The sequence below is a fragment of the Podarcis raffonei genome, chromosome 8 (assembly GCF_027172205.1).
Source record: "Podarcis raffonei isolate rPodRaf1 chromosome 8, rPodRaf1.pri, whole genome shotgun sequence".
Taxonomy (NCBI): Eukaryota; Metazoa; Chordata; class Lepidosauria; order Squamata; family Lacertidae; genus Podarcis; species Podarcis raffonei.
The window spans coordinates 287401-308183 of record NC_070609.1 but is presented as its reverse complement, the minus strand read 5'-3'; the positions used below and the strand labels follow the sequence as shown (position 1 = coordinate 308183).

At 53.6% G+C, this 20783-nt stretch overlaps 2 protein-coding genes across 2 annotated transcripts; one reads left to right on the top strand and one right to left on the bottom strand.

The window, feature by feature from the left end:
• Positions 1-1723: 1723 nt before the first annotated feature.
• Positions 1724-3411, top strand: LOC128418836 (nascent polypeptide-associated complex subunit alpha, muscle-specific form-like). The gene is made up of 5 exons (XM_053398919.1): positions 1724-2006; positions 2142-2269; positions 2375-2472; positions 2563-2626; positions 3361-3411. The coding sequence occupies exons 1-5, from the start codon at positions 1724-1726 to the stop codon at positions 3409-3411; spliced, it is 624 nt and encodes a 207-aa protein (XP_053254894.1).
• A 1433-nt stretch (positions 3412-4844) lies between these two features.
• On the bottom strand, positions 4845-8487 carry YIF1B (Yip1 interacting factor homolog B, membrane trafficking protein). Its single transcript, XM_053397614.1, has 8 exons — positions 8439-8487; positions 8154-8329; positions 7156-7260; positions 6893-6971; positions 6684-6741; positions 6043-6198; positions 5718-5811; positions 4845-5064 (listed from the first exon to the last, which is right to left on the bottom strand). Exons 1-8 carry the CDS (start codon positions 8485-8487, stop codon positions 4909-4911), a joined length of 873 nt encoding a protein of 290 aa, XP_053253589.1. The 3' UTR covers positions 4845-4908.
• Positions 8488-20783: the final 12296 nt, after the last annotated feature.

Below are 20783 nucleotides of genomic sequence, written 5' to 3'. Positions count from 1 at the left end.
CTATCTGACTTTTAGAAGACATCTGAAGGCAGCCCTGTATCGGGGAGTTTTTAATGTTTTATGCATTTATCGTGTTTTTAATATTCTACTGGGAGCCACCCAGAGTGGCTGAGGAAACCTGGCCAGATGGGCTGGGTATAAAATAATAATAATAATAATAATAATAATAATAATAATAATAATAATAATAATAATAATGTTTTTTTATTACCAGGACAAGCCTCTCTGGCCTCTGTCACATTACTCTGCCCAAAGGAGGGACTTGTGAGAACTCTAGCCTTCCCCTGCCCCACACCCACCAAAAGCCCCACTTTCAGGGAAGGCCCCAATTCTGCCACATGCAATTCAAAGCTTTACACTGCAGCTGGTGCAAGGGAACATTTCCTGCTTGGAACAGAAAAGGCCTGGCAGGCCCAGCCGCCTCCTGGCAGGTGTCCAGACCCACAGCTTAGGGGCGGTGGCTGTGTGTGTGTGTTGTGTTTAGTAAGCAGAGGGATCTACTATCTCTCTCTCTCCTCTCTCAGAAACCAGCAGAGGGGAGAACAAAGAGGGTCCACATGCTTCCCTCCTGTGTCATGAATTAACCCTCTCCTGCCTGAGGCTGGACCAAGCAGGAAGCAGCTGCTCTGCAAGTCAACCAGCTGGCCTGTTGCACCACTGGGCGGGGGGGGGGCAGCCCTCAAAGATACAGGCACCCCAACCCCCCAATTAGCAGAGCACGGTAGCATGCAGGGCTGTAGCTGCCCCACTGCACAGAGCGAGCCCAGTTTCTGCTGCCCAGAGGGCAGGGCCCTAAGCAAAGGATTCACCTCACAAGGGAAGATACTACCTCAAAACAGGAGGAAGCGCTGCTGGACAGGTGGGCCTGGGAGGCAGTGTGCTCTTCTTCGTGGAGGGTTTTTAAACAGGTTGGATGGCCCCCTCCCAGGGGTTCTTGGTTCCTGGGGTTAGAGTAGATGACCCTGGGGGTCTCTTCCAGCTCTACAATGTTATGTCAGAGCATCCTATTGCTACAGGAATTCTAAGGTCTTATATATATATATATATATATATATATATATATATATATATAATAAATTTTCATAAATGTACAAGGCAAACCCCGTGTCTGAAATAGTACAGGGGAGCAACCCTGAAACCATTTTGACTCTCCCAAATAGACCTCAAATGTTTCTCTGCAAGGAGGAAGGAAATGGGAAAAGCCTCCCCATTGTCTCTTTGCTCAGAAATCCTGTCTTAAAGGCATATCTGTGTGTGAATAGGGTGAGCCTGTGACCTGGAGTCAGGAACTGCCCAGGTAAAAGCAATCAGTGACCATTATCAGGTAGCCTGGCAGACAGGTTTTCTGCTGTAGACCGCCCTTTCAGTGAAGTATACATGATGTTGTGTGTTTTTTTTGGGGGGGGGCTTGAGCTACAGGGGAGGCAAATTTCAAATCTCTCTATAAGGCCTTGCACACCAATGTTCTGGGTTCCTCTCCTCCCTCCTGCGTGTGGTGAGTGGGGACCCTGTTGCAACAGTTTAATAAAGATCAGGCTTACTAGCTGCTTCGCTTCTCAATATTCTCTGCTTGGCCTCTGTTCTTTTCTCCTACCAATGGGGAACCCACTTAAGGACTCTGTGCGGCCTCTTGTGTCCCCCATAAGGGAAAAAGCAGTTTTTTCTTCTAACACTGTCTAAGCTCGGGACCTCTGGCCAGGCGGGCAGGGGGTGTGCGCGCCCTATGCCCCCCAAGCTCCGGCCTCCGGAGACCCCCCTCCCCGTCCATTGGCCACTTCTGTACTTCTGCGCCCGGAGAAGCCCCTGGCGCCCCCGACGGGGCGGACGTTGCCCCGCCCGGCCGCCCAGGATGACGCTCCCGACGGGGCGGCTCCCTCCCGAGCCAGCGCGCCGGATCCCTCCTCTCCGGGCGGCGCCTGGCCTCGCCTCTCCGCGGAAGCGCCCCGTCGTCGTCGCCCCCCGGAGCAAGGGCGCACCTGGCGCGATGGACTTCGACCTGGCGGCAGGTGAGTCGGGGCGCGCCTGGCCAGACGGCTGGGGTCTCTCCCTTTTTTGTCGGGGTGTCCCCAAGGGCAGGACGCCTGGGTCCCCTCCAGGTGAGGCCCCCTGTCACCCCCTTTCCCTCTCTCATCCGCCCGCAGCGCTGGGTCCCGATCCCCCGAAGCCCGACCCCGTGGCGGAGATGAAGCCGGGCCCGCGCAGCGGCGACGCGCCTGCCCAGCCGTCGGGGGCGCCTCCTGCGGCCGAGGGCGCAGCAAAGAGCCTCGCGGTGAGTTGGGGGGTCCCTCCTCTCCCCCTCCCCGCTTCCAGGGGCCGCGGTCTCGCTGGAGCAACTGGCGGAGACCCCCTTCTCACTCCCGCTTCCCCCTTGCAGGAAGGCGGGCCCCGATCCGCATCCGACTCCAGCAGCAGCTCCTCCTCCTCCTCCAGCGACAGCGACCAGGAGCGCAAGGCAAGAGGCGGGGGCGGGAGGTGGGCGGCGGGAAACCCCCGTCCAGGAGAAAGAGGCCTGACCCCCTCCTCTCGCAGACCCGTGTCGCCTTTGTTCCCCTACCTTCCCAGGAGCCTAGAAGTGCAGCTGGAGACCAGACCTGGGTCTCCCATCATGGCCTCCTGGCTGGCCCTCGTGAGGAGGGGGGCGGGATGGACTAGGTGGCCATGGGCCTCTTCCCGACCTCCCACCCAGGTTAAGATGGCCTCTTTGGCCAGGTTTTGAGAGATTGTGAGGGTCAGGCTTCCTGCCAGTTCTGCGTGCCTTTGGGCGTGGAGATGCTTGGTTGCAAGTCATTCTCAGGTGACAAGCAATAGCTCCCTCCATGTCAGGACTGTGGGCAACGCCTGGCTCCACCCCCATGCTGGGTGCTTTGACCCCTTCGCAAGGCTCATGTGGGGCAAAAGATTCCTGCTGCCAGGGCCCCGTCCAACTCTACCATTCTAGGGCTCCACTCTCTGGGCAATGTAAAAACCTCTGCATGATGCCAACTGGCATTTGATAGTCAGTGGTAGCAGAGCCCCCTTGAAAGCAGTGTCCACAGGCGCTCTTCTCTTCCGTGTCCCCCTCCCCATTTCCTGGCCAGCCCTATCTCATTCCCCCACCCCACCGGGCCTAGGAGGGGACACAGCCTCCCTCAACACACCCGCCCCTGGACTGAGGGCTGGCTCCTGGTCGAAAGGCAAACTTCCCTTGCCTGCTGCAGCTGGTGGGAAATGTAAGTTCTTCTGCCCCCCCCCCCCTGCAGGGACCTGGCACTGGCCGCCAGAAGAAGCTGAAGAAGCCCAAGAAAGAAAAGAAGCCCCATAAGGAGAAAAAGAAGAAGAAAAGCCACTGAGCTCTGTACACCCCAGGACTCCTCACCGCAGACCCGCCCAAGCCCCAGCGGAGCCGTCATGGATAACGAACTAAAGGACTAACGAAAGGGGCTGCTTTCAGATTGTCAAGCATGTTGTGCTCCCTGGTGATGGTTCAGCAGGGGAAGGGCTTTGCATTTTGAAGGTGGGCGCATCAGGGGTCTCGCACTGTATGCGGAGGGGCTTTGTTTTCTTCTGCTGGCAGCAAGAGCACCAATTGGGATGGCTTTGAAAGCCTGGACCAATTCACAGAGGAGGAAGAGAGGGCCAGCCAGGGCTCCTGGCCACAGAGGCAGTCAGTGCTTCTGAATGGCAGGTGCTGGAGACCGCAGGAAGGGAGAAGGCTCTTGTGCTTGGATGCTGCTTGCTGGCTTCTCAAAGGAGGCACCTGAGAACAGGATGCTGGACTTAGATGGACCCCCTTTGGTCTGATCCTGCGGGCTCGGCTTATGTTTTTTCCTACTTTATGCACTATTGGGACAAATAAAGGGAGCTGCCTTTTGTGTTGCACTGGAATGTCTATGGAAGGAAATGGAAGGTCAAACTTCAGCAGAGTAAAAGAATTAAATCCTTTTGGTGGGAAGGAGCTGTGAGGGTGTGTTAGTTGGCAGACCTGGAATGCATCCATCTGGGCCAAAGGAGAGGCGTGAGACTCTGGAGGGGGTGGCTGAGCCGGAGGGGGGCACAGGTGGGCAAAGGAGGATGTTGCTCTGAGCAGATTCAGCCTCGCCTTCTCTCCATGCCAGAGAGGAACCACAATTCAGCCCCAGGCCCCACTGGTGGAACAGGGAGCGTGGCAGGGGGTGAGGAGTTAGTTACAAGGAAGAGGGCGGGAAGGACTGCCATTCTTCTGCAAGGGCCAAGCCCTAGTGCTGCGACCCCCCTGCCCCCAGCCCCTCCTCCCCGCTTTGCACCCAGTGAGCAGTGGCACGGTGTTGCAGGCTGAGCGAGCGACGCAAGCTGCATACTCCGCCAAGAGGAACCACCGCAGCCTGCAAGAGCCTTCTTGCTCCAGAAAGAAAGCCCCACTCCCCCCCCACACGCAGCAGAGAGCGACCCCCAGTGCAGGTTTCATTCTTTATTGGCCTGGCGTTGTGTGTACAGCACCAAAGGCTGTGAAGTTGAACAGGGAAGCAAGCAGCTTGTGGGCTGGGGGGGGGGCAGGCGGGTGTTGGGCAGCTGCTCCAGGAAACCCCCGCAAGAGCCTCTCCCCCCCCCCTGTAGTAATACTGAGTCGCTCGGGAGCAGCAAAACCTGGCGGCACGGGTGGAGAACGCCATGCGCTCTCTGGTGGGGGGCAGTGATGGCAAGGGCTCTGGCCTGCATGCAAAGGGGGTGGGAAAAGGATGCTGCCCCCAGGCAGAGGGAGCTGAGCAGAAGCCTGCTTGGGACCCCGCCGGAGCCCCTCCCCAATCTACAAACCGGCTCCTGCTGCCCCCCCCCCTGAGGTCGCTGAAGCCAGAGCCACAGTGGCTCCCGGCCAGGTCTATGTCCAGCCTGCCACCCAGACCGCAACCAGGAGTGAGGACCCCCGCCCTGCCCCCTTGGCAGACCGGTCCATCAGTAGATGAGGTGAAAGGTCAGCCAGTACATGATGAGTGGCTGCAGGCCGGCCACAGCCATGGTCAGGTACATGCGCAGCTGGTTCTTGGCTCCCCGCACCAGCACCCCCTCGGCCGCTGCCTCCGACAGGATCTTCAGGCGCAGGGTCCTGATCTGGAAAAGACACAGAAAAAGGCGAATCAGGGGCAGAGCGCAGGGAGGGACACGGAGGCCCGGCCTGCCTGGGGCTTCGCCAAGCAGGAGGGAGGGTTCTTGCAACGGGCGCAGTTTTATTTAAAGGCCATCTGTATACTGCTTTTTCACCTCGGAGGGGTTTGCAGTAATAAAGCCATGCAATAAAACCCACCAAAAAAGTTGCAAACTGACAGCAATTGGTTATTCTAGAAAGAAGTATTCTTAGTTGCTGGCATACGACTGGCGGAACAGAAAAGGTTTCAGCGGGTGTTTAAAAGCTGGCACAGAAGGTGCCTCTTGAATCTCCAGTGGCAGAGTGTTCCACAGGACTAGGCGCTAAAGGCCCAGTTCCTTGTTATCAAGTGAGGATCTCCAACTTGGGGAATGGCCAACGACACTCCTGCAGGTGATCTCAGTGACTGAGCTGGGACCAAAGGCTTCAGGGCTCTGCTCAGTGTGGCAGAACCAGCCTCCCTGCCCTAAACCCATTAACCAAGCTGGTAAAAGGCTGCTTTTACTGGAGGCCAAAGCAGAGCCCAAGACGAGGCCTGCTCCTGCTGGGCAAAATGCTCAACAAGCGCAGAAGAATTTGGGAAATGACCCCCCACCACACACTTCCTGGAAGTTCTTACCATGAAGACAAAGATTGTGATGCAGCACCAGCTCAGCAGCAGGTAATAACCCGTCTTCCCAAAGAGGAGCCCAGCCAGGAGGCCGACAATCATCCTGTCACAGGAGGGGAGAAGCGTCAGGCCCAGAACCCAGCTCTTCCCCAGCCCAGAATGAATGAATGAATGAATGAATGAATGAATAATACCCCACGCATTTGGCCAGGCCTCCCCAGCCACTCTGGGAGGCTTCCAACAGGATATTAAAAACAATAAAACACCAAACATTAAGAGGGGCTCAGTCCCGCCCCCGGCTGGAGCAGGCTGCCCTCGCCTCCTGGTTACTCACCCAACGTACTTGTACCCTGAGAAGGCCACCAGGTCAATGGTGGAGAGGTCGGTGTTGACGGTGACCAGGTAGAGGCTGAGCAGAATGGCCAGCACCTCCACAATGAGCCAGGCCAGGGCTGAGCTCGCCTGCAAGCCCAGCAGGTCGGGGGAGAATCTGCAGGGGGCGGGGGAGGGAGAGTATTGAGGGAGGGGCTCCCTGGCCACCCAAACTGGCCAGGCCTCACAGCCCCACACCCTCTCACGCCTCTTCCGTGATTCCAACTAAACTTTCGGGAAATATTCTTGACAGTAAGAGCCTGTCCACAGCGGAACGGACTCCCTCGGAAGGCTCTCCTTCCCTGATTCCTGCACTGCAGGAGGTTGGACTAGATAGAGGACTATTCTAAGGGAACTGTCAGGAGACCCCTTTTCCCCTCTCAGAGCTACGGGGTCCCCAGAGTTCCGAACAACTCTCAGCCTCCTTCACAAGCTACACATCCTGGGATGTTTTGCAGGATGCCATGCCTGTTTGGGCTGAACCGGCCAGGAAACGAGGATGGGGTCCAGGTCTTCCAGGGAAGCTCAGCAGCGTTTGGGGCAGCTCCTTGCCCCACCTTCCCTAGGAATGCCAGCAGAAATGTGACCCCTGAAACCTCTCACCTGTTCTGGGTCCCCAGCGCCAGCCCTGCCACCAGGACATAGGTGATGAACGCCATGACTGCGGAGGGAAAGGGCTCCTTAGCCACGGGAGAGACCGGCGCTCAGCCCTGCCAAAGCAAGGCCTCCACCATTTTCCTCCCGGGGGCATCTCCCCCCAAGCCACCTCAGGGCTGGAGCCACCCCAGGGACCCCCAGAGACCTTGTCGTACCTGGAATGTAGAGGTCGGGAGCATTGACATCAAACCGGGGGGCCACAGGGGTGTCCTGCTGGTACTGCACCTGCCAGTCCTGCCAAAGACAGCCAAGAACCCCCACAGGCTACCAACGGGCTCCCTGCTGCCAAGGGGCCGGGGTGGCACAGGGGAAGGCGCCCTGGCCTGAGCCTCAAAGCCACACCAGGGGGCAGCTTGGAGCAGGCCGATGCCCCACAGTTCCCCCCCTCCCGCCTTAGCCGGGGCCCTTTGCGGCTCACCTGGTGCAGGAAGGGGAAGAGGAGCAGCCCCAGCTTCCTGCCCACATAGACGGTGTCCACAGCAAAGTAGTACTTCAGCTTGGTCACGGGGACAAAGCGGTCGATCTGGGAGGGCAGGAGAAGCAGCAGAAGCAGAGCGTGAGCAGAGAGGAAAGAGGAGCTGCTGAAGGAGCGTCTCCATCCCCATCGTTCAGCCCAGACACTGAGGTCCAGCTCTGAGGGCCTTCTGGTGGTTCCCTCGCTGCAAGAAGCCAAGTTACAGGGAACCAGGCAGAGGGCCTTCTTGGTGGTGGCACCCGCCCTGTGGAACGCCCTCCTATCAGATGTCAAGGAAATAAATGTCTGACTTTTAGAAGACATCTGAAGGCAGCCCTGTTTAGGGAAGCTTTTAATGTTTAATAGGTTATTGTATTTTAGTGTTTTGTTGGAAGTGGCCTGGAGTGGCTGGGGAAACCCAGCCAGATGGGCGGGGTATGAATAAATTATTATTATTATTATTATTTTTACTACTACTACTACTACTACTTCAAGTGTCTCAATGGGATTTCCTTTGTTGTATATCACTGCCTCTCTCTGCCCAGCCTCCCTCACAGGACTGTGGCGAGGACTTAAGTGACGAGGCTGGGAGAACCGCAGCTGCCCCCCTGCACTCCTCAGAGTAAATGCCCTGCAACCATTCATATGGATGCGCGGAGTTGGGATTCCTGCCTGGCAGGGGGCTGGACTAGATGGCCCCCGGGGTCCCTTCCAACTGTAGGTTTTATATTATTTGTTTTTTCTCTTATATTTTGGAAATGTAGGTTTTTTTCCTTTAATTTTTTTGGGGGGCCCTCTTGGGGCCCTAAGCCTTAGCTTGTCCTCTGTTGCGGGAGGGCTTTAAGGAGAGCTCCGGGGGTGGACTAGAGGACCCCTGGGGGTCCCTTCCGCCTGCCTGCTTCTTGGGTTCTGGGCCAAGGGGCGGCTCCCCGGGCCCCCTCCCTCCCCGGGGCCGCACTCACGTTCCTGCCCACGATCTCCTTGCCCTGGCTGGCCAGGCTGCTCCCGTAGGCGGCGGCGAAGCTGGAGACGGGCTGGGCCAGGAAGGCGCCGGCGCTGGTGTCCTCGAAGAGGCGCGGGGGGTCCGCCCCGAGGGCCGGGCTGGAGGCCGAGGGGCCGGGCGGGCGGCGCTTGGTGGCTGCGGGGAGAGAGAGAGGGGGGGGGCGTCAGGGGGCGTCGGGGGGGGCGGGTGGGGGGGGCTGTTGTGTCGCGGGGCCCCCCTCCCCTCGCTCCCACGTGACACCCACGCAGGCGGCCGGGCGGGGCTCCTCCCGGCGCGGCGCCGGCGCGCTCCATGTCGGCGAGGGAAGGAAGAGAAGGCGGGCCGCGCGGCGCAGGCGCACTCCGAGGCCGACCCGCGGCCAATCACCGTGCCCCAATCGCGGGACGCGTAGCCGAGCGCGCGGCCGGCGCCGTGCAGGAAGCGCGGAAGGGAGGGAGGAGAGCGCGCCGTTGCCATGGGGACGAGAGGAAGAGCCAGCGGCTCACGTGACCCGAGAAAAAAGCCGTTTCTGTGAGCGGAATGCGCATGCGCCGGGGGAAAGGCGCGGAAGGAGGGCCTGGCGATCCCAGAAGCCTTTGCGTCTTCCGTCCCAGAAGCCTTTGCTGCGACTTTGGAGTCCTGAGGGGAGTTGGGGGGTGGGAGGCCCTGCGCGGGCCCCGGACCCTGGCAGCCGGGAAGGGCCTGGCTGGAGCCCGGAAGCAGCGGGAGAAGGAAGGCCCCGAGCCCGGGGCTCCAGGGCAGGAGCGCCAGGCGGTGAAGCGCCTCAAGGGCCCCGCCAGGCCGAAGAAGGTGGTGCTGGGGGGGAAGGAGCCCGCTCAGCAGCCCATCTGGCCAGGGGGCGAGTCCCGCGAGGGACCACGAGGTCAGAAAAGGAGGAGGTTCCAGCCAAGTGATTTGGAGCAGAAGAGCGTGACCTTGATTCCCACACGGAGTAAGGAACCCTGAGCATGGAGGGACATCCTCTTTTAAACCTCCTTCCAGAATACACTTCGAGGGGCATCACTGATACATCATCACTACATCGCTAGCATGTCACAAATGGGGAGGGGTACACAAGGGTTAGGGGCGCGGGGGGCGCTGGGGGTTAAACCACAGAGCCTAGGGCTTGCCGATCAGAAGGTCGGCAGTTTGAATCCCTGCGATGGGGTGAGTTCCCGTTGCTCGGTCCCTGCTCCTGCCCACCTAGCAGTTCGAAAGCACGTCAAAGTGCAAGTAGATAAATAGGTACCGCTCCAGCAGGAAGGTAAACAGCGTTTCCGTGCGCTGCTCTGGTTCACCAGAAGCGCCTTAGTCATGCTGGCCACATGACCCGGAAGCTGTCTGCGGACAAATGCCGGCTCCCTCGGCCTATAGAGCGAGATGAGCGCACAACTCCAGAGTCATCCACAACTGGATTTAACGGTCAGGGGTCCTTTACCTTTTTACACAAGGGTTACACAAGTTCAACATGAGGTCCCTTGATCAGACACCTTTCCCAACACCTCTTAAGTCCCCATCACAGAAGGAACAATGAAACTCTTGACATTGTCTGGAGATGGGCTTTCAGAACACCTGCCTTGCTCAACTGCCTCTGCGGATGTCTAGTATTGCCCCCTTGGTCACTCCCTGGGTGGGGGGCCCTGTATGTGCTCTCACGCTTGGGGAATTATGGCGGGATGCCCTCTTCCTGCTGCCCACATGACTTCTTGGTTCATGGAGAGAGGTGGAGCCCAAATTCACCTTTCAGGGTTCAAATGGTATTGGAATGGAGGAAATTGGCAAAGGGGTTGATTTTATATGATTTATACGAAAACTAGGTATCTTCCCTGAGCTGTCAAGTCAAAAGGATACATTCAGGCATAATATTTGTAGCATTGTAACAACTTTAAAGATGTGCCCCCCTCCCATGTCATTTCCGTAACAATGGGAATCCGCAGGCACAGAAGTGTCCCCTGGCGGGCCGAAGAGGCTGCCGCACGCAGCAGTGGGCGTTGTGCAGGGCGAGGGATGCCTTTCAGAGGAAGTCTTTGACACAGGCGAGACGCACCTGTTCCAGAAGAGGCCTGACTGGACCTACGTGGCCAGAGCACAGGAAGCAGCCCCTGGATTCAGAGCAGCGAAGGATTGGGTGACTGCTGCTCTGTGGCAAGGTGGCCGGGCATTTGATCAAGCTGGGCAAGAAGTAGGATGAGAGAGCTGAAAACAATGCCAATATATTTCACATCTGGCAAACCAATACACCCCTTTAGTTTCAGATAGTACGTAAAGGTACCCCTGACCGTTAGGTCCTGTCGCGGACAACTCTAGGGTTGTGGCGCTCGTCTCGCTTTACTGGCTGAGGGAGCCGGCATTTGTCCGCAGACAGCTTCCAGGTCATGTGGCCAGCATGACTAAGCCACTTCTGGTGGGTAAAGGTAAAGGGACCCCTGACCATTAGGTCCAGTTGTGACCGACTCTGGGGTTGCGGCGCTTTATTGGCCAAGGGAGCCGGTGTACAGCTCCTGGGTCATGTGGCCAGCATGACTAAGCCGCTTCTGGCAAACCAGAGTAGCGCACGGAAACGCCGTTTCCCTTCCCACCGGAGTGGTACCTATTTATCTACTTGCACTTTGACGTGCTTTCGAACTGCTAGGTTGGCAGGAGCAGGGAACGAGCAACGGGATTCGAACCGCCGACCTTCTGATCGGCAAGCCCTAGGCTCTGGTTTAACCCACAGCGCCACCTGCGTCTGGTGGGTAGATGAGTCTAAAAAGCCCAGGACATCAATTTTCATGTCCCTCTAGTGGCTATGGTGGCTAAGTTACCAGAAGTAATGTATTTAGTGTTAACTCTGGAAGCGTATACTCAATTCTGATCCAACTAGGCCTCCTGATGTATATTGTGCTCTAGGAAGACAACAAGCTTCCCATGCTCTGCAGAAAGGAGGCTCTGGCTGGGGCCAGTTCGAAGTGGACTTGTTTGCAAGCAAAGCCACTTGTCAATTACTACATTAATTTTTGAGATTTCAAGACCCTCAAGCAGAGGCATGAGATGCCTTAGTGTCCCCGTGGCCTGAAGGCCTCCTCTATGCATTCCCACCTCAATCCATCCTTCCACGGTCCTTCGCAAGATCAGACAGGAAAAGACAGAGGTGGCTCTGCTGCCTTCTTTTTGGCCCTGCCGACTGTGGATGTCAGAGCTTCAGGCCCTCTCATAGAATCATAGAATCATAGAATCATAGAGTTGGAAGAGACCACAAGGGCCATCGAGTCCAACCCCCTGCCAAGCAGGAAACACCATCAGAGCACTCCTGACATATGGTTGTCAAGCCTCTGCTTAAAGACCTCCAAAGAAGGAGACTCCACCACACTCCTTGGCAGCAAATTCCACTGTCAAACAGCTCTTACTGTCAGGAAGTTCTTCCTAATGTTTAGGTGGAATCTTCTTTCTTGTAGTTTGGATCCATTGCTCCGTGTCCGCTTCTCTGGAGCAGCAGAAAACAACCTTTCTCCCTCCTCTATGTGACATCCTTTTATATATTTGAACATGGCTATCATATCACCCCTTAACCTCCTCTTCTCCAGGCTAAACATGCCCAGCTCCCTTAGCCGTTCCTCATAAGGCATCGTTTCCAGGCCTTTGACCATTTTGGTTGCCCTCCTCTGGACACGTTCCAGTTTGTCAGTGTCCTTCTTGAACTGTGGTGCCCAGAACTGGACACAGTACTCCAGGTGAGGTCTGACCAGAGCAGAATACAGTGGCACTATTACTTCCCTTGATCTAGATGCTATACTCCTATTGATGCAGCCCAGAATTGCATTGGCTTTTTTAGCTGCCGCGTCACACTGTTGGCTCATGTCAAGTTTGTGGTCAACCAAGACTCCTAGATCCTTTTCACATGTAGTGCTCTCAAGCCAGGTGTCACCCATCTTGTATTTGTGCCTCTCATTTTTTTTGCCCAAGTGCAATACTTTACATTTCTCCCTGTTAAAATTCATCTTGTTTGTTTTGGCCCAGTTCTCTAATCTGTCAAGGTCGTTTTGAAGTGTGTTCCTGTCCTCTGGGGTGTTAGCCACCCCTCCCAGTTTGGTGTCATCTGCAAATTTGATCAGGATGCCCTTGAGTCCATCATCCAAGTCGTTGATAAAGATGTTGAATAAGACCGGGCCCAAGACAGAACCCTGTGGCACCCCACTAGTCACTCTTCTCCAGGATGAAGAGGAACCATTGATGAGCACCCTTTGGGTTCGGTCAGTCAGCCAGTTACAAATCCACTGAGTGGTAGCATAGTCAAGACCGCATTTTACCAGCTTCTTTACAAGAATATCATGGGGCACCTTGTCAAATGCCTTGCTGAAATCAAGGTAGGCTACATCCACTGCGTTCCCTTCATCTACCAGGCTTGTAATTCTGTCAAAAAACGAGATCAGGTTAGTCTGACATGACTTATTTTTCAGAAATCCATGCTGACTATTGGTGATCACAGCATTCCTTTCCAGGTGCTCACAGACTGTTTGCTTAATGATCTGCTCCAGAATCTTCCCTGGTATTGATGTCAGACTGACTGGGCGGTAATTATTTGGGTCCTCTCTTTTCCCCTTTTTGAAAATAGGGACAACATTTGCCCTCCTCCAGTCTGCCGGGACTTCGCCTGTTCTCCAGGAATTCTCAAAGATGACTGCCAGTGGTTCTGAAATCACATCTGCCAGTTCTTTTAATATTAGTATTATACTAATAATACTTTTAGTAGCTCCTCCCTTCTGGCTGACCACCTGAAAAAGGTTCAGCGGAAAGGTTTACTTTAGAGGCAGCATCAGCGTTCCAGGGCTTTAGGCACAGGGTGCGCCTAGCAGCTACCTAGGATGTCATTGCTCTAGCTGCAAACAGCATGGAGTCCAGGGAGGCGCTTGCCATAAAAGCTCGAGCTTTAAGGAGTTTGGCCAGAATCTGGTGCTGTCGAGCTGGATCTTGGGGAGGAGATTGCAATACATCCTCAAGCTGGAGCACGTGAGGATGCTACGCAGGCAGCTCTCGTAGAGAGGGCCGTTGCATCATGGGTCTTACATAAGGCAAATTCGATTCTCCTATCAGTAGTGTCCAGAAGTTGAGCATTTCCTTCCTTGGGGACCAGATGTCACAATGACAGATTTAAAATTGGTCTGTCTATAGTAGGAGTCTTAATATGTGCCATGATTCAGGATCCAAGTCATATAATTTGTCAGCTAAGGCAGGTGTTTTTTTAGAGTGTATAGGCACATCAAGCTCAGATTTAACTACTGCCTTAAGCACTGAGGGAACCAACAGTTGGCTGGGGTACGGCTATTAGTTCTCCCTCCCTGTGTGGAGTGAGCGGGGGACCCTGTTGCAACAGTTTAATAAAGATCAAGCTTCCTAGCTGCTTTGCTTCTCAGTATTCTCTGGTTGGCCTCTGTTATTTTCTCCTACTGATAGGGAACCCGATAAAGGACTCTATACGGGCTCTTGGATACCCCATAAGGGAAAATGTAATGGTTATATGGGGTTGCTCGTGTGTAAGTTGCCGCCACTCCTGGCTAGGTTGCCTGGTTAAACCTTTTCCTGGCTGGACAGCCCTTCACTTCGTGGCTGTTTCAGTCGCTAGCAGAATCCGTCAGTGGGCGTTTCTTGAACTTCTTCCAGCAAAGAAGTTCTTTGACGCCAAGTCTACGCCTACTTTCCCTGCGCGGAAGTCTTCTGCGCAGGGTGGGTGTGGGTAGCGGAGGACTTGTGCTCTCCCCGCTGGTCTCCGGCGAAGAGTCCTGGAGCCCCCTCTCCGATTCCTCCATCCGCCCCCCTTTATCCCTGGTGTTACGCTGATTTCCTTCCCCAGCCGATGATTCCCCTCTCTCCCTGCTGGGCCCTTCTCCGGCATCGCTTGGGAGCCTTGCCTCCACTACTGGCTCCGATGGCAGTTCCCTGACAGAAAAGGAACAGTTTTTTTCTTATAGCAGTTAATTTATGTAAAGTTTATTTGGAAGTTGCCCCTCCAGCAGACATCATACACCCCCCGACTACCAAACTCAACACAATCACTCCTGCAAATGTCCCCACAAAACACTTCATCACACAATTTTTTCCTATCTCTATTCAAAGGGCCTCTACTGCACATTAACAAATGCAACAATTCACTGATAAATGTATCTGTCTACTGGCTCAATGGGAAAACTTTAGAAAGTCATATAAAATTGCTCTAGTATTGTATTTGCACTGTCCCAACTTTGTTCTGTTCAGGAAAGGAATGGCTACCAAGGGGGGAGCCTGGGATGTGGGCAGCCGTAATCCCCCAAGGCTGAGACCAGGTACTCAGCAGCCTCCTTGCCTGGGTGATAACCGCTGGCCCCTGAGTGCCAGACAGGTAGCCATTCCAGAAACAATAATAAACCCAACCTAAGTTTATTAGGATCTTGGTCAAGACAAAGGGGTATGATTATCTTGACCAGGAGAACAGGAACATGTACATACCTTTTCTTTTACTTAATGGGTATGAGGTGGAGGTCAAGGGAGGGATGGGGAAAAACCTGATGCTCATGTTTCTGCCAGGAGACCCCTCCCAGATTATGACATGGCTGTGATGTATATATGATGTCCGTATGATGCTTCACTAAGGGTGATATGGGTAAAAGGGGAAGCTTATAGAAAAGGGAGCCATCCTTTCGTTGGGGCTTCTTTCTGCTTCTTCCATGCGGTAGGTGGAAGTCCTGTTGCAACAGTTCCTTGAATAAAGACCAGGCCTACAGGCTGCTGTTTTGCTCCAATATTCTTGGCTGATATCTTTGTTTGGCAAATCCAAGTGAGCCAGGAATTTTCCTTTAACAATACCATCGGCCATGGTGTCCTTCTGGAGCGGCTGTCTGAGTTAGGGGTTGGTGGCACTTTTCTGTGGTGGCTCCAGTCCTACTTGGATGGACATTTTTAAGGAAGATGTTTCAGTCCTGTGGAGCAACCCCCAATCAGGGATTGATTTTATCCCCTGTCTACACAAACTCGCTGTGTGGTGTCATCCGGAGCTTGCTGTCAGCAATTTGCTGACAACACACAACTCTACTTCTCCCTTACACCTGCAGGTCAGGCAGGGGAAATGCCGGACCAGTGTCTTGCCTCAGTAATGGACTGGATGAGAGACAACAAACTGAAACTCAGTCCAGATAAGATGGAGGCAGTTAGTTATACGTAGGGCTGCTTCTGACGGTGGTTCAGAATCTTCAGCTGGTGCAGAATTTGGTGGCCTGGTTGCTCACTGGGGCAAGATGGTTGGAAGATATTTCACCATTCATGGCCCAACTTCACTGGCTGCCAATTAGTCTCCAGGCCCAATTCAAAGTGCTGTTTTTGGCCTATAAAGCCTTAAATGGCTCACGACTTCAAGGGCTGCCTCTCCCCATAAGAATTGACCCAGATCCTCCTCCACCAGAGGTCTGGAGGGTGGCAACATGAGAATGGGCCTTTTCTGCAGTGACTCCCCATTTATAGGATGCTCTCCCCAGGAAGGTTCAGCTGCCACTTTCAGGCAGAGGGCCTTCTTGGTGGTGGCGCCCACACTGTGGAACACCCTCCCATCAGATGTCAAGGAAATAAACAACTATCTGACTTTTAGAAGACACCTGAAGGCAGCCCTGCTTAGGGAAGTTTTTAATGACTGATGTTTTATCGCTATTATTGTTGTTGTTGTTGTTGTTAGTAGTAGTAGTAATAATAATAATAATAATAATAATAATAGACACCTTTAGGAGCCAGGCGAAAATGTTCTTCTTCAACAGGCCTTTGTCTGATTTACATCTTACAGCCCTTTTAAATGTGTTTGGGGGAGGTGGGGGTTATATGTGTGTGTTCTTGTTTATATTATGTATTTTGTTTTATTATGTATTTATGTTTTTATCTTGTATTTTTATGTGGTGACCTGCCCCGATATCTACAGATGAAGTTTGGTATTCAAATGAAATGTATGTATGTACATTTATAAGCAAACTGCAAAATATCAAAACTCATTTATCTCCAGAGGAGAGTAGATGTGAGGACGGACCCCCCTCAGACAGTGTTGGGCCTGGTTATTATTATTATTTATTGAATTTATATACCACCCTATACCCGGGGGTCTAGATATTTATATACTGCCCTATACCCTGCCTGGCCAGGGCAAGTGTGATGCTTGTAAGCCAAAGTGCATGACTTGGTCAGAAATCCGGACTTAACTGCTCCCTGAGCCGCCAGCCAGCAGCCTTTGGCCGCCCTTGAGTTCCGCCTGGCTTTGCTGAGCCCTCCCCACCAAGCCTTTCCCCGAGAGCAAGGCTGCTGGAACAAGCCACTCACCTCTTCCCCACTTCCTCTTGTTTACCCAGAAGCTGTTTCCTACCAGGAAAGACAGGAGGGGAAGCCCACTTGCTCCGAGAGCCATGAAGAAAGAGGTGGGGATTTGGGAGCAGCAGGCAGTTCTCTGGGTCAAGCAAGAGAGACGCGTGACATCCCATCATCGCAGGTGAAATCCAGTTCACGTGCCAGAGGGGAGAGAGGAGGAGACGGGATGCCAGGTCCTTCCAGGTGGGGCACGGAGCGTGTCTCATCTGTCGCTCTCTGGGCCCCAGCGACATGCCCAAGGCAACCTCCCGCTCCTGCTGCTCTCACCTGTGGGTGCCTCCTCCTCAGTCCGCCGCCAGAACGGGGTGCAAGCCTCTTGCCAGCTCCAGCTGGTGCCCCTGCGGCACTCTTCCCCAGGGAGAGGTTGGCCCCAGCTCCACCGGTCGGGTTTTCATACCCTCCAGACTTGACTACCGTGACACGCTCAATGTGGGGCTGCCCTTGAAAAGGGTTCAGGAGCTAAAACGTTCTCTGAAATGGCCCATTAGGTACTTTTAAGAGCTGCACTGGTTGCCGATCCATGTCCAGGGTCTGTTTCAGGACCACATGACCCTGTGTAGTAATAATAATAATAATAATAATAATAATAATAATAATAATAATAATTATTATTATTATTATTATTATTATTATTATTAATACGCCACCCATCTGGCTGAGTTTCCCCAGCCGCAGCTCCCAATCGAGTGTTCCAACAATACAGCATTAGATATTAAAAACTTCCCTAAACAGGGCTGCCTTCAGGGCTAAACAGGGCTGCCATCTGAAGGGAGGACGCCACTACCGAGAAGGCCCTCTGCCTGGTTCCCTGTAACCTCACTTCTCGCAATGAGGGAACCACCAGAAGGCCCTTGGCGATGGATCTCAGTGTCCGGGCTGAACAATGGGGGTGGAGACGCTCCTTCAGGTATACAGGACTGAGGCCGTTCATGTATGTCTCCTCCCCGCCCCAGCTCGCCTGGGCATTCTGTTCAATATCTGAAGTCTTGCTAGAGTGCCCTGATGATTAGATGGGTGTGTTAGATTAGAGACATCCCCGTTGCTGAGCAACTCTCCTGCCACCCAGATGCCCACCCCAATGCCCAGCAGACGCCATGCTGCCCTACAGCTCCCTCCCTCCCCTGCCCCTGCCTAGTTACACTACTGGATGGGCGTCTTCTCTGTTGTGGCACCAGCCTTACGCAGTGGAGCCTGGCAGGCAGCCCCGAAACATTTGGGCTTTCAGGTGCCAGGTCCAGCCCAGCTTTTCAGAAAAGTTTGTTAGGGCTGACTGCTGAGGCTTCCATATGATGATGATGATGGCGATGGTTTGGGGATTTTGCATTATTTGTTTTTCTTCCCTTGCTTGGTTTTATGAGTTCCTGCTGGGAGAAAAGCGGATATCATTTTTGCTTTATTTTGATGTTTTCTATAATCCGCCTTGGATACGGCAGAGGTTGTCGGGGGTGTGGAGACTGGATGGAGGGAAGTTTTTCTCCCTCATTCAGAATACATCATTAAGAAGTGCCGAGCACACATTTTAAAAAGAAAATAAAAATAGTATTTCACCCACATTCTCCTTGGCTGCCCTTCCTCAGAAAGCGAAGCAACTCAAGCATCTCTGGGAAATGACCAAAGAGCCCTGTATTTAAGCTGAATCTTGTAGCACCATCAAAGACAGGTAACTAATTGATTATGGTATGAGCTTTCATGGACTGGAACATGCCATAAAAGGTTGGTTAGCATTGAAGGCGTCACAAGGCTCATTTTTGCCGCGACAGATGTTAAACAGCTTCCCTTTTGAAAGGTGAAGTTGTTAAGCGGGTCTTTCACACCAGTGTTCATTTATTAGATTTTTATTCTACCATCTTCCACTGAACTGTACATGGTTCTCCCCTTCTTTTCTTCTACCTCTCCACAACAGCCCTGTGAGGCGGGTTAGGCAGAAAGATGGTGACACTCTCAAGGTCGCCTAACCCAGTGAGCTTCCTGGCTGAGTGGCAATTTGAACCCAGGCCTCTTGGGAGGAACATTTTACCCCTGCACCTCCCTGTCTCTCCACCCCAGTGCCAGAATTGGGGCCTCTTTTAATCTGGCCAGCCTGTTCCTAAACAAGGTGCCTCTTGCTTCTAAGATTATAAACACCATCCAGCAACAGATTCACAGAGTGCAAATGCCCCCGCAGCCCAGTTTCCTGTATTCTGGACCCAGCCTCTGGCAAAAGGCAGAGGGTCCAGACTGGCCCCGATCTGCGTGACTTGCAGGACGGTGCCAGAGCCTGGCTGTGACCCAGTTCAGGGCCCTGAGAAGAACAGGCTGTACTTGTGTTCCTCCGTCAGCTGCCCTCTGTGCCCCCTTGTTGAGCAGTCAGTCTCCCCCTCGGCTAAGTCCTCTCTGTCAATAGACCATGGACTGTCGGACTCACTTCGACCAGAATGGGCTTTGCGAGTTGGAAACGGTTCCTGCCCTGCTGTCCTAGCAAAAGAGGACCCTGGCCATGTCTGGCGGCTGAATTATCTGTTCCTGGCCTCTCCTGCATGGCCAAGGGGCCAGTCACCCCACTCTGCTGGGCCTGCTTATCTCCTGCCTCCGAGGTCCATTGCTGCTCCCCCCCCCTGCTCTGTGCTGCAGTTGAAATGGGACTTTTCCTTCTTGCAATGTGGGGCTCCTGAGCTCAGCAATGTTATAAGGAAAATACTGCTCTCTTTCCCTTATGGGGCATCTAAGAGTCCATATAGAGTCCTTAAGTAGGTTCTCTATGGGCAGGAGAAAATGACAGAGGCCAACCAGAGAATATTGAGAAGCAAAGCAGCTACAGTGAGGGGGGAAAGTATTTGATCCCCTGCTAAATTTGCCCGTTTGCCCTCCGATGAAGAAATGACCAGTCCATCATTTTAATGGTAGGTTTATTGTAGCTGTGAGAGACAGAATAACAACAGAGAAACCCCCAGAAACCCAGAAGACAAAAGTCAGAGATTGATGTGCATTATAATGAGTGAAATAAGTATTTGATCCCCTATCAACCAGCCAGGTGCCTGGCTACCTGATATCTTCACTGTATGTAATGAGCTGAGATTAGAAGCACCCGCTGTAAGGAAGGGGTCTTACCTGTAATCCCAGCTCGTTACAATAGCTGTGCAAAAGACACCTGTCGACAGAAGCAATCAATCCTGCAGATTCCAAAGTGGCCACCGTGACCAAGCCCAAAGAGCTGCCCAAGGATGCCAGGGACAAGACTGTAGACCTGCACAGGGCTGGACTGGGCTACAAGGCTATTGCCAGGCAGCTTGGCGAGAAGGTGACCACAGTTGGTGCAATAATTCGCAAATGGAAGGAACACAAAAGAACTGTCAACCTTGGGCTCCCTGCAAGATCTCGTCTTGTGGAGTTGCAATGATCAGGAGAACGGTGATGAAGCAGCCCAGAGCTACACCGGGGGGGGGGGACTTGTCAATGATCTCGGGGCAGCTGGGACCATAGTCACCAGGAAAACAGTTGGGAACACACTACGCCGTGAAGGACTGAGATGTTGCAGAGCTCGCAAGGTCCCCTGGCTCAAGACAGGCATGTACAGGCCCACCTGCAGTTTGCCAGTGCACATCTGAATGACCCAGAGGAGAACTGGGTGAAAGTTGTGGTCAGATTATTAACTCAACTTGCCATGTTTGGAGGAGGAGGAATGCTGCCTATGACCCCAAGAACAAACATGGAGGGGGACATACTATGTTTTTGGGGGTGTTTTTGCTAAGGGGACAGGATACCTTCACTGCATTGAAGGGACGATGGACAGGACCATGTATCGTCAAATCTTGGGTGAGCACCTCCTTCCCTCAGCCAGGGCATATCATACACAGAAATGCCCTAAAGTCAGGATTTGTGAGCAGAGACAATGGAGAGGCTATCCCATTTCCTTCCTCCTTGCAGAGAAACATTTGAGGTCCATTTGGGAGAGTCAGAATGGTTTCAGGGTTGCTCTCCTGTACTATTTCAGACACGTTTATATGCTTACATATGTGTTTGCCTTGTAAATTTATGAACATTTATTTTCTATATATGAGACCTTAGAATTCCTATAACAGCAGTGTCTACAGGTCTCCCCAGCTGAGCCCTCCTCTTCCTCCCGTCTAGCCTGGAGCAGAAGCGGCAGCAGCCCCCTCCCCTCTGGCACTGCCCCACATATCCTGACCCCGACTCTGACACACAGGCTCCCTCCCCACAAGGCCCAGGGCACCCTCTGCTTCAGCAGAGCACAAGAGGCCTCAGAGAATGGTATCCCTGGCAG

Bases quoted from the DNA above. Each gene is read 5' to 3' on its own strand.
- LOC128418836 (XM_053398919.1), top strand. From the start codon at position 1,724: ATGCCCCCCAAGCTCCGGCCTCCGGAGACCCCCCTCCCCGTCCATTGG. The intron at 2,007-2,141 runs GTGAGTCGGGGC...ATCCGCCCGCAG, and splicing joins GGACTTCGACCTGGCGGCAG to CGCTGGGTCCCGATCCCCCG. The intron at 2,473-2,562 runs GTGGGCGGCGGG...CTACCTTCCCAG, and splicing joins GCAAGAGGCGGGGGCGGGAG to GAGCCTAGAAGTGCAGCTGG.
- YIF1B (XM_053397614.1), bottom strand. From the start codon at position 8,487: ATGGAGCGCGCCGGCGCCGCGCCGGGAGGAGCCCCGCCCGGCCGCCTG. The intron at 8,330-8,438 runs GTGGGTGTCACG...CTCTCCCCGCAG, and splicing joins AGCCCCGCCCGGCCGCCTGC to CCACCAAGCGCCGCCCGCCC. The intron at 7,261-8,153 runs GTGAGTGCGGCC...CTGCCCTCCCAG, and splicing joins AGGAGATCGTGGGCAGGAAC to ATCGACCGCTTTGTCCCCGT.